General features: G+C 37.7%; 1 protein-coding gene and 1 long non-coding RNA gene across 7 annotated transcripts in view; one reads left to right on the plus strand and one right to left on the minus strand.

Moving 5' to 3' along the window:
- Nucleotides 1-17,931, minus strand: part of pde1cb (phosphodiesterase 1C, calmodulin-dependent b) — a 110,237-nt gene that overhangs the window by 64,340 nt on the left and 27,966 nt on the right. Inside the window, exons 1-2 of one of the 6 annotated variants that reach the window (XM_044134068.1) lie at nucleotides 4,910-5,039; nucleotides 510-604 (exon numbers count right to left, since the gene is read on the minus strand). The exons of 2 other annotated variants lie outside the window; for them this stretch is intronic. Coding sequence is in view for 1 of the 4 variants with exons in the window: in XM_044134066.1 (XP_043990001.1) it covers nucleotides 510-610 (101 nt within the window). In the remaining 3 variants the exon portion in view is untranslated. Of the gene's footprint in view, nucleotides 1-509; nucleotides 1,082-4,909; nucleotides 5,223-17,931 lie in introns of those variants that run through there. 3 more of the 6 variants (XM_044134067.1, XM_044134069.1, XM_044134066.1) reach the window with 3 other exon arrangements.
- LOC122841083 lies at nucleotides 12,678-13,967 on the plus strand. The gene is made up of 3 exons (XR_006372336.1): nucleotides 12,678-12,775; nucleotides 13,234-13,330; nucleotides 13,887-13,967. It is a non-coding gene; the product is annotated as an uncharacterized LOC122841083 (long non-coding RNA).

The raw sequence follows: 17,931 nt of genomic DNA on the forward strand, positions 1-17,931 counted from the left end.
TTTGTATCATTCAGGGAGTATTTATATGGACGTCCTTTGAATATTTGACATACAAGTGTTCAGAGATATATTTGATTTGAAAACATCTCCAAGGTGTGTTCAGCTTGCCACAAAAGGCACATGATATCCAATGACGTAATCTTGACACAGTGCTTACCAAAAACTACAATTTCTATTAAAAAGGGGCTCACATTTACTTTAATCAACCTTTTATTCTTTCTCAAAGGGCTTCCATTTCCTTCTTGTCTAACAACAAAAATAATGTGCACAAATTTGTAACAGATAAAACACCCTGAAACTTATCTGTTTTGTTATTTTTCACAAGCAATCAAACATTAAAATCAATTAAATCTTATCTTTTCTAATAACACAGACAATTTCTGCATGCTTTATTAATATATATGAAACTAGTGTAAGCTATGATAAAATAATCAAAATTTAGTTCAAATGCTTTTTTGCTCTCAGACTTAATATTGATAAAAATAAGACTAAAAACTGAATATACTCACAGTCCACGAAGCCTGAGCCAAATCTTCTCTATTTGTTCCGGCTGTAGGTACTTCAGAGCAGTACTTTCAAACTCCTCGATCTCTTTGGTGGGGGACTCCATGTCAGACAGAGTTCCAGATGAAATAGCAAGAGATGAAGTTAAAAAGAAATTACAAAAACAAAAAGTTTAATTCCTTCAAAAAATGAGGAGCAAGGCAGATGCAATGCGTAGAAGAAGGCAGTAAGTGTTGTGAAAGCCAGAAGGTCACCGAGGCTTCCTAGTTTTAAATTTTCACCCAGCACTGCAACAAATTGCTTGCCATTCTTCTCCTTTTCCTCTCCTGTAGTATGAGAGAGTATGTGGCCAAAACTCAATAACTCTGAGTGCAGCACAGCGCTCAACCAGCGGTGACAGTCGTAAAACAGCCCAACTGCACCTCTTTTTCTTTTACTCTCTCTCTCCCTGTCTCTCTCTGTTTTACATTCACTTCTCTCTGGTGTGAGCACAGGGGTCCTGGAGCCGTGCCATGTTCTCCCAGCAACAACGGGATGCAGACGGCAGGGCAGTGCAATCCGGGATTAACGCACACTGCCGAGCTCTCCTCATAAGTGGGAGGGAGGAAAAACAGCTCGAGTCAAAGAGAGGGAGGAGCCAGACCAATAACAAGAACCCATGTCCGGTTTCACCCAGAGGAAAACCACAGGGGGTGAGAGAGGAAAATGAATGGGGATACAAAGGAATGAAAGGGCAAGACCTTTGACTCAATAAAACACGTTTTCTGGAAAAGACTTAAAAACACAAGCAGAATATAACCTTGTTTTTTGACATTGCAAATTTTTCTCAGATTTTGAATGAGAGTGAAGCAAAGAGAGAGGAACCTTTCTGGAGGAGTTGATCAATGTTGAAGGGATAAAAGCCATTGCTTCTAATCTTTAGCTCTGTATCTTTTTCCTATTCATCTAAAATGTGGACAATACAGTTGCTCTACAACATATTAAAAGCCATGACAAAGGGGATTAGATAGCATGCAGACAGTGCAGTGACACTGATTTTACAGAGATTACTTTGATCCATTGAGTGCATGTGGGACGATTTTATATTCAATCTCACCAAATACAAACATAAGAACATGTCAAATACAATTCCCTCTTCCTCCTCTTATTAATACACACATAGAGACACTTGGTGAGACGATATTGGAGGTAAGGCACTGAGTTTAAATTTAGGTTGTTTTTTGAATATAAGTATTCATGATGACATATTAGCAATGGAAGCTGATTCACTAAAAGGGAGAGTAAAGTACAAGACAATTTGTATATTTAATTCCATATTATGATCAAATTAAACATCTTTATTTATTTATTAGGTTTATTTGATAGGGACAGACACTCATTAACATAGACAAAGTGAACAAAACAGCAGTCCCGTTCTTGTGTCATAGTGCTTATAGCGTGAGTTATTTTGAAGTACTTGTCCCTAGATGGGCTTTTTAAAGCCAGTTGGTCGGTCGTCTCACTGTCCCTTATGAAATACAAGCAAAACAACAGGTGTAAAAACCTTAACCCATGTTAAGACGCCAATATTGTTAAAGTTTCTACCATCTCGTTGTTTGATTTGAGATACATATTCTTAAAAATATGTATAAGGACATATATATCATGTATGTATAATTCTGACACTATAGCTCAGAGGTAATCACAAAAAAATAAGCATGTGCAGCTCGATCTTCTTGTTTTGCAATAAGTCCACTGTCTGAAACTGGTTCTAAAATCTGGGTAAAAATCCCAAATTGCTTTAAAATTCATATGTAAGATTCTGAGTGGCACTACTTTCCACTTGCCTGGCCATTGCCTTCCTGTACAATTTCACTCTAATAAATTCTCACATACAGCACAATCTGGGCTTCCTCCCCTTCACTTAGATTCCCTCCAGTCGATTTTCTACTAGACCAGAAGGAAAAGTTTTGAATGAGAAAGTTGTTTTTCTGTGCTGCTTCAATCATAGTCTGCCTGTAACTTTAGCTATGCAGTGGAGGAAATGAACAAAGCGTTCAGTCCGAGTTGGTCATGCTTTCACATACTGAATTAACACTAACAGCTACTTTGTTCAGATTGGTTTCTCTCTTTGCTGTGGAGGTGATTTACAACGCAGGCAATTTCGGGTAAACTTCATAGCATGAAATTGGCACATTACATACGTCACAGACAAATGCTAGCAATTGGGTAAAACTTTAAACTTCAACACAGTTCACACCTCAGAAAAGCAGTCGTTTCTCAATAGCCAAGAGCCCAGATCCAAATAGTGTAGTACAAGAGGACTGCTTTTTACCAGGCTAACCTTCCACATAAACAAGCATGTTTTTTGTTTTTTTTTCTTGTCTTGTATAAAACTTGTAAATGTGAGCACAACTTAATTACTCACCCTTGATCTTTTCCATACATCTTCAAGCCCCCCCACTACACTCAGGTCTTTCAATTACTTGATGTAGGATGCGGGGATAATGCCAAGGGACACCTCAAAGAGGGTCTCGCTTTTATCTGCTGAGATGGGTCCTATAAGAGGACAGAGGGGAGCGGCTTGCCTGAGTGCCATGAGTCTAGTGATGTTCACACAGGTGCACTGATCCACGTCGCTTTCTCTCAACCCTCAGTTTCTTTCTCTTTTCATATACCCTTTATAGCAGAGTGTTTTTTGTGGTTTGTGGAGGTATTCCAGCCCAAGGGGATTTCTAGTCGTGAACAGAAATGACATATCAGCTTAGGGAAGAAAACCATAGCAGCAGCTCAACATTTGTCTTCAAGCTGCACACGTTTCCACCTCACACACCTAATGAAATATACCATCTGTATGTGAATTTATGACACCGAGCACAGTTAGATTTTTGGCACAAAAACTAAAAATGGTTTAAATTAACAGGTAAAGAGAGAAAAGCAGAGTGAAAGAAATCTTTTCTGTTTGATAAAAGTCAATTTTCCAATCGACTTTAACAAATTAAGTAAAAATGTGGACAATATGGTCTGCATGACACCCTAACATTAAAATTGTAACAACATTAGACTGATCTCTTGAAAAGTAGTATAATTTTGGAAACACTCCTTCTTTTCTACAGACCATTTGGCAGAAGTAGCTTTTTGCTCCAAATGTGACATTTTATGTTTCAAATGACGAGAAAATCTATGTGTTTGAGAAATTATTGAACAAAAGTGCATATGAACAAATAATGCATGCCCTTAAATGGCCATTTGGAAAAAAAAACAATAGAACCGTTTCCCTCAAAATGTGATTGGTAGAGGGAAACCTGATCAGTTTTCCTTTCATACCAGGAAAAGGGGATTTGTCTGACGCCAGTGGTCTGCTGTTTTAACCTTAGGAACATAATCTTAAATAATGAACTCTGAACTGTATGTGAAAAACAGATTTTACAAGTAGAATAGAAGAAAATAATAAACTGCTCCCCACCTCTCACCTAGAGGCTGTCTTGAGATTGGCAGCAACCCCATGACCCTGGATTTACTTATTGCAATAAATTGATGGACAGAGACTATACTTAATGCCTCCTAAGCCACCCACGTGCCAATTAGGACTACTTTTTTCAGCTCACTGCAAAGTGACGACAAATATTAGAGGCAATAACAGATTTTAACAATTTCTTAAAATCCCTGAAAAATGTTTTTTGCAAACTTCATGTTAACAAAGATAGTGTCCAGTATATTCAGAGAAGAATAAAGTATTTACAATTTTAAAGTGGATATATCATGCTTTTAAATCCTTCCTCTTTACATATAAATCATTCAGCCAAGTCTATATAAAGTAGAACTGAAATGCTTTCGTCTGAATTGCTTGTTAATGTAGCTCTACATACGTGTCCCTTTAGTTTTAGATCAACATGTTTCGCTGTGTTTTTTTTTTCTTTTCATATGAACGAGACATTTCAAGCCCCGCCCCCCTCCAGGTCGCAGAGCGTTCGGCCATGTTTGTAGTTTGATAGCAGCTATACAATTATCTACCGAGAAACTTTTTATTCATTAGAGATGTCGACAATAGACAACAAACCAGCAGAATCACGCATTCAAACGAATGCATCATAAAGGTGCTACTACTGTATTTACACCTTCTCCGTCCATACTAAATATGGATGGAGAAACATGGAGGGTAGTTTAACTGTAGTGTCCTTTATTTTCAGATACTTATCAAAATATTAATGCTACCACAATTTGAATGAAGTAAACAACCTTCATAATTCAGGAGTTAATTATGTCAGACATGCAGAACAGTTATATCCTCAAGGAGGCAGCTAACACAGGGCTAACAGAAGCTCGATGCTACTATTAAACCAACGGCCAGGAAGTCATTATTAAGACAAAAATAGTCCATGTCTAAAATAAGCTTTGTTGCCTTTTAACGTTATATAGTACTTACCGCTTTGCCTGGTGCCTCGTTTTTTGTAGAGAGATAAGAAACAGACGCCTCAATCAGACGAAGTCTTACAGAAAATCCCTCTGACAGGTTACTGAAGCAGTGGACCTTAAGTGCTCCAAAAACGGACTTTCCCCACTAAAGTGGGTACATTTCCAAGAAAAATAAAATTCAGCCATAACCTTCGAAGATCAGGGGCGCAATGTCAGAAATCTTGTGTGTTAATACACACTACAACTTGTTTACTTGCAACTTCGGAATAACTGATCTTGTGGTACAAAATCGCGGCGAGATTAAACAAATGGCGGATTCACAAAACCGGAAGTGATGACATTGTTTAGAAGGTTCATTGCAAATATGGTAAGGTCATAGCCAAGAAAATGTTGCATGTTGTACAGAGAAAAGTTAACATAGACTAAAAAATATGACAAAGAAGAACATAAAGATATCTACACAGCACCGAGGGAGAATAAATGTTTTTCTTTTGTTTGTTTGTTTTTTTTACACTCCTAGGGAGTAAAAGTACACAAAACGTATCTAAGGGCTAAAAAAGTGGATTTTGAATAATATGTCCCCTTTAAGTATTAGCCTAGATACTACCAAATATGTTTTCTTATGTGAGAGCTTTAAAAAGTTTTTAAGTATTGAACAAAAGGCACAAAGGCACAGCAAGGTGGCAATAAGTGTTAACGCCCTGGTAAAGCTATATTGTCTTTCTGTTTTATTTACAAGAATATTATGCATTAATTTGTCAACCATTTTTCCTGTTGTATCACAATAAATTAAAATTTTGATGACAAGTTAATAGATTTCAGCAATTGAATAATAATAAAAAAAGATCAATAAAAAAAGCTACCTTTAAAACAGCAATGTTGAATTGCTGAAAGTGACTCATTGTACTGTACAGTATAAGCACTTTTTTTTTTTTTTTTGAACAAAGACTTTATTTTATCAGATCAATATTCAAAATCAATGAATAATACAATAAGTCAGAAACATCAATTTCCAATACCATAATACAAACAGTTGAACAACAACAACTAAACAATCGTGACTGAAAATCCAGAATTTTTTACATGAGGGGATGAAATAGAGGAAAAATCTTTCTCGATTGACTATTGTCTTTATCATAACAGAAATATATGTTAAGTCTACCTATAAAATGTGTACCTGTGTGTTTTTACATGTATCTTACTACAATATTAATTGGAGATATTTCTTCAAAGGGTTCCATCTTTTCTCAAATAAACCAGTGGACAAGTTCAATTTTGCTGTTATTTTCTCCATCGTATAAACATTCACTAGTTTCTCTTTCCATTGATTTACAGTAGGGGGTAAAGGTTTATACCAACATATTGTTATAATTTTTTTGGCTACGAGAACAAGGATACCAAATAAGTATTGTTCTTCTTTACTTAAATTATTTGGGGGAACTCCCAGAACAAAGATCCGGGGGTTCCACTCAATATAAGTGTGCAAGATATTTGAAATTTCCTCTCTAATTCCCTCCCAAAATTTCGTAATCTTTGGGCAATCCCAAAAGACATGAGTGTGATCCCCGATTAGTCCGCAGTGTCTCCAGCACAGATTTGATTTAGTTTGATCATATTTGGAAACAATATATGGAGTTTTGAAATATCTAACGATTATTTTCCAATAAAATTCTTTCCAAGATGGACTGTTAGTCAGTTTATGTCCAGTTACGCATACTTTCTCCCACTCTTCATCTTCAATCACAACATTCATTTCTAGTTCCCATCTTTCCTTTATCCCAGGAGATCCCTTCAACAGACATGATTGTAAGCATTTGTATAAATTTGACACAGTATTATTAGATTTTCTTTCCTTGGTGATCTTTATGAAGAATAATTCTAAATCAGTAGGTCTTGTCTGAAGAAGGGACCATTCGGTGTGGGACATCAGGTAACTTCTCAATTGTAAATATCTATAAAAATCAGATTTGCTCAACCTGTGCTTCTCCTTAATCTGGTTAAAAGATTTCAGAATCTCCCCTTCAAACAAGTCATCAATAACAATTAAATTCTTGCTTTGCCAGGTTTGAAATCCCGGATCTTGTTGCCCTGGTTTAAAGTCTATTATATCCAAAATTTTTGTAGCTCTAGATATAGATTGAGGAGCTTTCATATTTTTTCTAATCATGTTTATAGTCCTTTGAGTGCTTTTCATCCATATATTTGTAATTTTGTACTTATTCCAGACTTCAGTCGAGCAGAATACAAGGGCCTGTAAAGAAAGTTTAGGGCTTGCGCTTTGTTCCAATGTCAGCCATGTTGTTTCTTTATTCTGTATTAGCCAACTTACACTTGCATGTAGTTGTGCAGCCCAGTAATATAATTTTAAGTTTGGTACATTAAGACCTCCATAAGGTTTACCACTGGTCAACTGAGTAAGTTTTATTCTGGCCTTTCTTTTCTGCCAGATAAAAGTTGAAATAATTTTTTGCATTTTATTTAGTTCTGTTGTTGGAACCCAAATAGGGAGGGCCATAAACAAATACAACAATCTAGGGAGAATATTTCGAAATCCATTAGGTGACCAATTGAAATTCACTAAATTGGATAGTTCTGGGGGCCAGGAGCCTTTTAGCATCATGGCCTCTGACTTTGATTCATTAACTTTATATCCTGAGACCACACCAAAGTCCTTCAAACATTTTAAAATATTTGGTATAGAAGTTGTTGGGTCTCTTATATACAGAATAACATCATCAGCATACAGTGATAGTTTGTGAGTCCTGATTTTATCCGGTATGCCTAAAATTGATGTGTCTGTTCTTATTAGTTCTGCTAAGGGTTCTATACTGATAGCAAACAGGATCGGAGAAAGGCAGCAACCCTGACGGGTTCCTCTTTTTAAAGGGAAACTTTCTGACAAATAACCATTAGTGCGTACTCTAGAGGTTGGATTGGAGTACAGCACCTCAAACCAACTGATAAAGTTTTCATTAAAGCCCATCTTCAATAGTACCTGCTTCAGGAACAACCAATCCACCCGATCGAATGCTTTCTCAGCATCTAGGCCGAGAAGCATGGATGTGTGGGGGCTTTGTTGACCAATTGAGATTATATTTAGGGTACGTCTGATATTATTTAATCCGAGTCTATTGGGTATGAAGCCTGTCTGATCAGGATTGATAAGTTTATTAATAATCTTTTGTAGTCTTTTGGCCAAGATGGCACTTAAAATCTTAACGTCATTACACAACAGACTTATTGGTCTATAAGAGCCGCATTGTGTGGGGTCTTTACTTTCTTTGTGTATAACCGAGATAATTGCTTCTGCCCATGTTTTAGGTGGGTCTTTGGAGTCCAAAGCATGATTAAACACTCTGCATAAGAGTGGGATAAGCTCAGCCTGAAAGCATTTATAGAATTCTCCTGGAAAACCGTCTGCTCCTGGTGATTTATTATTTTTAAGCTTTCCTATAACAGATTTTATTTCTCCTTCGGTAATTGTCCCCACTAATGATTTAGCCTCTTTCTCGTCAAGTTTATTAAGATTAATTTGTTCCAAAAATTGCCTAATTTTATTTAATTTGTTAGGATTTGTCTCTGAATTATATAGTTGACTATAGTATTTTGAAAATGCATTTGCGATTTCTTTGGGATGCGAAACTAGTTTTTTGGACACTGGGCACATAATTTTTTGAACAGTTCGACTCGCCTGCAATTTTCTTAGTTGAAACGCTAATAGTCTACTTGCTTTATTTCCCTGCTCATAGTATTTTTGATTTGCAAAACGTAAAGCACCTTCTGCTTTATAAGTTAGTAATTCATTCAAGTCCTGTCTACATTTACTAAGTTCCTGTAATACCTTGTCATCGTTCGTTCTTTTATGTGTAGTCTCAAGTTTCTTAATCTGTTCTTGTAAGTTTTCTTGTTTTTTCTCCCGTTCCTTTTTAACTTTTGAAGAAAATGAAATAATTTTACCCCTCAAATATGCTTTGGCTGTATCCCATAGAGTAGATGGTGAAATTTCGTCCTTATCATTAATATCTAAAAAGAGATTTAATTCGTCTTTTATATATTGTATTGTCTCTGGATTATTTAAAAGCGATACGTTCAATCTCCATAATTTAAATGATTTCTCCAGGTCGATGTTTAAAGACATTATCACAGGACCATGGTCTGAAATAGTTTGAGGTTCGATATGACAGTCCACCACTCTGTGGGTTGCTTGTTTGGGAGCATAAAGAAGTCTATTCTGGAGTGGCTTCTATGAACTTTTGAGAAGTGAGTATAGTCTCTGATCTTTGGGTGTTTTGCACGCCAAATATCAATCAGCCCCAACTCCTCCAATAGACCCTTCAATGCTTTTGTTTTTGATAGTTGATATTTTTGTTCTGTTGGAAATTTATCCATGTGATGATTTAAGACACAGTTGAAGTCTCCCCCTAAAATAATTGTTCCCGTTGAATAACCCGCTAAAATTTGGGCTAGCTCTTTAAAAAAACCTGGATTATCTTCATTTGGGGCATAAATATTCATAATTGTAAGAGCGGTTCCACCAACTGAACCAACCACCAATATCCAGCGGCCTTCTTTATCTTTGAGTACATTTTCTGCTACAAAGCATAAAGATTTATGAAACAGTATTGCTACTCCTCTTTTTTTGTAGTTTTCATAGGATGCACTAAATATCTGTCCCACCCAGTCTCTCTTTAATTTAGCATGTTCTATCTCATTTAAATGAGTTTCTTGTAGAAGCCCAATTGTACAATTCAACCTTTTTAATTGCGTTAGAATTTTTTTTCGTTTTATAACGTGATTTACTCCATTAATATTGTAAGTAACAATTTTTAAAGTCGTCATATTTATATGAAAACAAAAAGAAAGTTACATCCCTCCAGTAATATGTTGATCTCTATGCAAATATCTTTAATAGTCAAAATCAGCTCGCCGAAAAACAATGAACAGAATGAACAAGTAGTCAGATCTTCATCTTCACAGAACTTCCAAGTATTCCATGTGCTGCCCTTTTGGAAAACATAGGCAGCACACTCCTGATGTAAAATGGACAGGGATATTGGTCTCCCTGGGAGAATTACACCATGTGTGTAAGCAGTAGACCACATAGTCTCCTATTCTACTGCACTAAATGCCCAAAAAAAAGAAAGAAAAAATGGAAAAAAGTAAAACACTCACTGCAAACACACCAACCGATAGTCCATAAGTATTAATATAATATTATACCTGTATGTCCTTATTTATATTTTTAACAAGATCCACCTTTGAATAAAATGTCGGCTAGACCAGGATAGAATCAGTTATAACAATACCGTCTCAACCCTGCTTGTGCTGATCCACCGAGTTTAGTATGGCCCTGATGTCCATGTTATCCAGACCTGGGTCAGCCTTTCCACGTCTCCCCTGGGTCTGCCAGTTGTTGTGTAGCAACTCTCCCTCCAGGACGTCCCGCTCATCCACCTCCACCGGGATCCCGAGTTCCTTCAGAGTTGATTGGGCCTCCAATAGAGAGGAGAAGGTCTTGACACCCTTCTCCAAAAACAGTCTAAGTTGAGCTGGGTATGGAGACTGTGCCTTTATATTCCGTTCCTTCAGCTTTTTAATGACCTCACGCACTTGTTTTCTTTTTCTCTGCACTTCGGTGGAGTAATCTTGGTCAAAGAAAATTTTGTTTCCCCGAAACTCTATGTTCCGCTGTTTCCACGCACACTGTAGTACCAGCTGCTTAACATTGAAATCCAAAAAGCGAACTATTATGGATCTCGGAGAAGATGTCGACTTCGGCTTCGGAACTGTGGCTCTATGGGCTCTCTCAATGCAAATATCCATGCCATCAGGTAGCTTCAGCGCAGATTTTAAAAAGTCTTTAATAAACGGGATCATCTCTTTTCCTTCTGAATCTTCCTTAATCCCATACACTCTTATATTGTTCCTGCGCATCCTATTCTCCATATCATCCAGTTTTGCGGTTATTTTGGCGTCTTTTTTAAGTAAGTAAGCTAGCACCCTTTCCTGCTGTAGGCCACGGTCTTCTGCGTTACTCACTCTCTCTTCCGCGGAGTTCAGTCTCTCTTCTAGTGTATCGATTCTCTTCTTTATTTCTGCAATCGAAGCCTCCATCCGGGATTGGGATTCCAAAATGTCTCGTTGCGCCGTTCCAGATTCTTCTCGAAATTTGCGGAGCTCTGTTAGCATTAACAGGTCGGCCCCTGTTTCATTCTGAGTTATGCTAGCATCAAGTGTTAGCTGTTTCTGTGTCGTCTTCGCATCATCGTTTTTCCCCATCTTCTGGTCTTTTCTTGTAGTCTTTTGTGACGAAGTCATTGTGGTAGCGTCTTCTGGATATGTAGGTGGAATTAAATTCTAATAACAGGCGAATTAAGAGATATTTCGGTCGGAGCGTCGTCTGCGAGCGTCTCTACTCAGGCATACCGGAAGCGGAAGTCCCCTACCGTATAAGCACTTTTTAATAGGTTTGATCTCCTTTTGCATAAATTGCCTTGTTGTGGTCCAAAAGTGTTCAGCCACAGACTCTGAAGATGTGCGAAGGAAGTTCTGGTTGGTTAAATAGCATTGTTTGGTCTGGTCACCATCTTTATGAAGTTTGTCAGCAGAAGCAAACCTCAAGCTCTCTAAAGGCACAAGTTTACTCTGACTTTGGACTTCATAAAACACAGCAAACCAATACCAGGAGATGACATTGCACCCCAAATTATTACTGACTGTGGAAGCTTCACACTGACCTTCAACAGGTTATGTGTTTCTCCACTGCTCCTTCAGCCTCTTTATTTGAAGAGAGGATTTTCTTTTCACTAAGCAACAGTACAGTCTCTGGTTCAAGAGGGTTGAACCGAGAAAGATGACATTGTGGTCCATGTGTAGGATTTTTATTTGACTGCTGGCCTGCATCTACCCTTCCTTAGGGGGAGGAGCATCTTGATGTACTCATTCCAGCTTCAGTTCACTCTGCGTGAAGCTCCTCCAAATCCTTATCTGGATTTTGCCCAACATGCCTCTCAAGGTTGCAGTTACTGACTACAGCGGCAGTCCACAATTTGAGTCTTCCACCCCAAACTTATGAAGGGCCTTCATAATCTTCTCATTATCCCTATTGCATGTGCAACTTTTTCCACCACATTTTTTCCTTCTCCTCAACTCTCTATTAATATTATCTGATCGATCACTTTTGAATACCAAACTACTTTAGCATGAGCTTTTGTCTTCCACATAATGCTGTAATAAAACCTCTTTTGTGTTTTGTCTTCAGCAATATTCTGAATTCAGAGAAGACAGAACCATAATCATCCAGTTTTACAAAAATAAACACTTGAAACACACCTCTAAAATTAATTACTAAAATTAACTTTTACTGAGGTGCACCTGTACATCTCAGTAAAAGGGTGTTTTTCCAAGTAATAAACACAAAAGATCTTTGCAGTTCATAATTCGAACTGGTATGTTTTTATATGACAAAGCTTTCACCCTGAAGACTCAAGATAACTTTTCATATCTGGCAGTTATGAAGTTTATTTAACAGCAGCACATTGCAAAACATTGCCTTTTTTATCTTATGTTTGCATATTGCAACACATTTACCAGAGCCTTAAAAAAAGTCAAAGGAAGCCCTTAATAAACACATTCACTCTTTCCAGCCTAGGTCAGAGTGAGTACGATTCCCTTGGGTCTATTGCCACTCTTTCTGTTCTGTATCTGAAATAATTGTTTTTGTATACACTGATAAACTGCTTGCTCTGTTTGAAATATGTGCACTCTGGTAGACCCTGCCTGAACTTATTCATCTAGATGTGTGGAAAACCTTCAAATCTAGGTGTTTCTATGGCACAACACATGTACAGTTTGAGGAAACAGGATTTCACAGCAGGTAGTTGTTTTTATTTTTACATCTTCTACAGTTTATTCAAGCAAATGCATTTGTTTAAATTAGAAGTTAATTGCTATTGGTTGCCTAACAAATCAGATGCATAACATGCATTTTAGAATAATCTAAACTGTATTTAAATCAGATGTTCTGACTTGCAAAACGAAAACGTCCATGGTGAATTAAACAGCAGGATAAATTGCAGCTTTACTGAGAGACGTACAGACTCTAAAACAAAATTTCAGCCAGCACTCTGAATAAATCTGCAAAAGATGAGTGAAACACTTTCAGGAAACTAAAAAACGAGAGAAAGAAACTACTCAGTTGAATGTCTGAGTACATTTCTAAAATACTCAGATATTTTCTTCTCTGCATATTTTATGTCAGTAAATTGGCTAAAAAGTTGAGACTAGCGAGGATATTCAAAGATAATTCATAACAATTTACTCCATTTGTTACAGAGTCAAGATAAAGCATGAGTCAACTCAAGCACATGGGAAACAAAGTGGAAAGTGTTAACAGCTAAAAGCTTTGTCAGCGACCATGATGGATGGTTGGGTAGGCCTAAACAATAATAACAACCTGCAGCTCTGATTGTCTGCAGGACAATTTAGTTTATCCACTTAGCAAACATTTAATTTCAATTCCAGATTAATGGATCAATGCAAGATCTTAAATCTCCTCCATACCTTCTTCTAATGATAAATTACATGACTAATTACTACTACAGGTGCTCACGAAGGGCCCTAGAGAATCAAGTCATCTGCAACATTTCTGTGACTAAAATTAAAGGACATGATAGAGATTACACTGTACTAACTCTACTGAGGCTTGTACATAGCTCACATAGTGAAATCAAGACATTAACAGCCCCAGCCATTTGGAGGTACATGAAAAATTTAAATCTCATTTAAATTTCCATGCTGCTTCATAAGGATAGCTATGTATCAAAATAGCAAGCACCTTCACAGTAATGACCACATTTAGTTGAAAATCATCTATCAAAAAATATGATTCCTCTGTATAAACTGGATTTCTCTTGGAATTAGTAGAGATATAAACCTGGATGGGAGCAACTGAGGGCACTCAAGCATAAAGTTTTATTTATTTGCAGGGTTACAGAAGTGGAAAAATACATCAGCTTCCTCCCAAGACAGATAGAATCAGGTCAAAGGTGGGGACTCAGGGGAGAGGGGAAGCAATCTGGGAAAAAAAAAAAAATTACACAGGATTGGATCCTCGTTTTCACCAACAAAACAGATCCACATGGTAAGACTTGTTCTTAAACTTTTTGAGTTTTTTGTACAAATATATATTATTTGATGAGGGATGAAGGTCCTTTCCTTGGATCAAGGATGAAGCAAAAACAATGCAATTGACTAATAGCACAGTCTTCAAAAATGCCACAAGAAAATTGTTCTAGCTTTAGAAGAAGAGTTCTCTCAATTTTAATCTAGTTCAGCTCACCTTAAAGATATCAGGATTATGAAACCCCTCATGATCTGCTTCCCATGTGCTTTTTATGTGTGCTTACTTTCTTACTTACTTACTTACTAGCTGCTTATTGCGGCCTAATTTCCAGGTACCCGATGAATATATTTATGCACCTTTTAACCTGATTTCCTTTGCAAAATGTTCCTTGCTGTTGTGCAGTCTATTCAGTCTAAACAGGTAAAGCAGTAGGTTCTGTAAGCTCATTAGTTAGACACCCACAGCTCCTGGAAGGAGCAAATGGGGACGAGATTGAGAGCTATTTAAAAGACAACCGCGGAGGCTAAATAGAGACTGTACTCCAAATAAAGAGTTGATGTAAACTACAAGTGTAAATACTTCCACAAATAGGTACCAAGCTCAGCACTGGATCGGACACAGCCATAGTAGTTTCTACTTTAAACTCAGCTAGATTCTAAAAACTACTCTTATAAAGTAAAGGTTGGTAAATTACCCATTTACAAGCGCTTTCATAATTTGCTGTATCTTGTCTTATGCATACAGACTTACACATTCAACTTACTTTTAGGGTTGGAAATTAAAGCAAATTACATATTAAAATTTTCTCCAAAGTTGCATGTAATAAAACACTTGTATGTTTTCTATGAGGTAACCTTTATGAATCCAACCACTCAAAGGTTTGTGTTCACTTGAAAAAGTTCTACTTCTAAAACATGAAAATGAATCTATTCTTCAAATTTGGCTTTTCTAAAAAACCCAACACTTTTTGTATGTCATGGTGCAAAGTATGATAGTAGCCTTTTGCCTATGAAGGTCATTTCCTTAAATGAAAATGACCTTCATTGGCAAAAGGCTGCGATAATAATGGAAATGAAATTACATCAGACTTACATGGCACTTTCCTGAGTGCTCAAAGGTGCTTTACAATGAGCGTGATTGAGAATCGACTATTCTCAATCACGCTCCCATTCACGCACTGAAGGCAGCAAACTATAGCCACAGCTGCCTTAGTAGAAGCGAGATTTTACACCAGCACCATCAGCCCTTCTGTCCACCACCACCAAGTAAGGTGGGTGAAATGTTTTTCCCGCAACAAAAGAGGCAGACGGAGCCAGAGTTTGGACAGGCAACCTACTGATTACAGGACAAACTCCATGGCTGATGGTGGTCTGACTCCACCATCAGCCATTGCTGCACTTGGTACAAATCTCCTATTTTACCTACCCTGAAGCATACAGAACTGTCTTACTGACTGTTGCCATTTTGCACTGTTTGTGCAACTTTTAATTTGCTTTAAACCATAAACTTGGATTAATTTGTCTGCAACAGCTTTTTCTCATCTTCCATCAAAGTCACCAATTTTTTCTCCAAATCAGTCACCCTGAGATGTCAACAGTGAAGTCCAGCAAAAGTCCACTGATCAAAACAACAGCTAATTATGCCTTTCCCATCTTATCTCCACGCTTCAGTTACAATGCTGATCCTGTTATTGTATTAGTCTAACTATAGCATCTTTTAAAAACAGAGATGGTTCCCTCATATATTGCATGGTATCTGTGGTGTATTTAAAGGAAGTCATGTTGACAAAGCAAATATGCGATAATAGAATGAGGTTAGGGATGTGATTTAATGTGATTTAGGACAATTTCTTCCGTATAACATAAATTGGTCATAGTATTTTATAGTATTAGGCATTTGGTCTTAATTTTATCTTTATATGAATTAAGTAAACTTATTCTTAAATTCAATTTGATGACAAAATCATATCCTTCCTTAATCATAGGTCAGTAGAAAAAAGAACAAAAGACTTATTATTTGGGCAGGCAAGGACTGTTTCTCCTTTTGCTTGGCACAAACAAAAGCTTTATTCTGTTCCCAGTTTCTGAAAATTTCACTAGCGTTGATGATTATGTTTAGATTTTATGTCTGTAACATGTAATATTATGCCATTCACTGTGGTACAGCAGTAACATCATAATGTTGAGGCTGTCTCTTAATCATTTAGATCAATGGCTCTGCTATTTGGGCTTCCCGTCTCTCCAACCAGCAGAGGCTCATTAGTGGGCTATGAGGCTCATGATGGAGCTTGTTGCTTTACAGGGGCTGTCTGTGGGGGTCTGTGAACCCACTGCTGTTGCCAAATGTGGGGTCAGCTATAGAGACAGTGGGCTGCCATGTTGAAGACAGCTGCCTTAATCAGCTGCAAAGTGCACTGCAGCACACAGCATCCAATTAACCATCAGATAAATCTCCCAGCTGACCACAAAAGGGTTTTAGCTGCAAATGAACATGGTGAATTGGCAATAAGTGAGGTTATGCTGGTTGTTGATTGTTTTCTGTGCACTGTTTGCAGTATTTTATGAGAAAGCTGATTTTCCCCCTTAGCTCTTTGCTGTTATATTATTCTGAATCTTCTGCTTTTTGTTGGACTGTCATTATTTTTCATTCAACAGTATTATTGTAATTTTTTTTTTCCAAAATGAATTGTCTTCATAACCACAGCAAGTCTGAACCATATAATTCTGACTTATTTCAGTTGTCCTTTGACATTTATTCACTATTTATGCACCAATATGAGCACCAAAACAGCCCTGCAGAAGGCATTAGGATGAAAAAGCACATTTCACATCTTAGAATGTCTTGACAGTTATTTCTAAGATATGCTGTTTTACTTTAAACTCACAGCATTCTGTATCTAGTAGAAAGTTCTTGATTATTTACCATTTAAACGACCAGGATTTTAAATAGCTGCTGCTGACCAATTACCTTTTCAATCACAGTTTTAGCCCCAGTAAGTTAATTTGAGCACAGTTGTGCCCTCCAGCCCCTGCAAGAAAGAAAACCCAAAAAAGAGTGGGAATTGAAATGTTTCATTGGCACGTAGAGCCTGGGCCGGATTTTAGCAGGGGCTTACCGGGGCTGCAGCCCGGGGCCCCGGCATTTCGGGGGCCCCGAAGGATGTTTTATATTTTTGTGAATGGATAGTGTCAGAATTTAATCAATGACTGCATGATTTTGACAGCACCGATGAAAAATGTTCCAATTTGTTCTGGCAAACGTCCATCTTGAATGCTTGCTTGTTATTGGTCCACTTTTGACGCATCTTACGCATTGGGGAGGAGGAGGCGTCAAGGGAATATTATTTTACAATGGCGGACAACAGAAAATATGACAGCGGGCGCAGAAAAGAAGGAAGAAAAAGAAAAGAGCATCGCGCCAAAGAGGCGACAATCAAAAGGCCTAAACTGACAGGCTTTTTAAACCTGTTAGCGGAGATGGAGCAGTTCATTATCCCCGCCTCAAACCCTTAGCTATGCTAACACCGCACTAAGATCCCGCCAGAACCTTTAACCGTGACTGAGTCGGTGGCTGGACTGGCGTCTGTGGAGTCAGAGTTGGTGAAGCGGGATCTTCTTCCGCAGATGGAAAGACGACTGTGGATCCGCATAGTACCGATCCGGCGCATTGGGGGGAAATTGACGAGTCCGTGCGAGCTTACTGGGCTGAACGAGGACCGGAGAGCTGTCAAAATATGAATGTTGGCTTTCAAGCATCAGAACGGGTGTTCAAGCATCAAAAGCGTCACTTCTCCAAATCTCACTTTAAACGCAAGATGTTAAATGGTGAGTACGCCGAAAGACCGTGGCTGCTCTACTCTCCATCCACCGGAGCTGCATTTTGTTTTGCATGCCGCATTTTCAGCAATG

This window comes from Gambusia affinis, linkage group LG12 (assembly GCF_019740435.1).
Source record: "Gambusia affinis linkage group LG12, SWU_Gaff_1.0, whole genome shotgun sequence".
NCBI lineage: Eukaryota > Metazoa > Chordata > Actinopteri > Cyprinodontiformes > Poeciliidae > Gambusia > Gambusia affinis.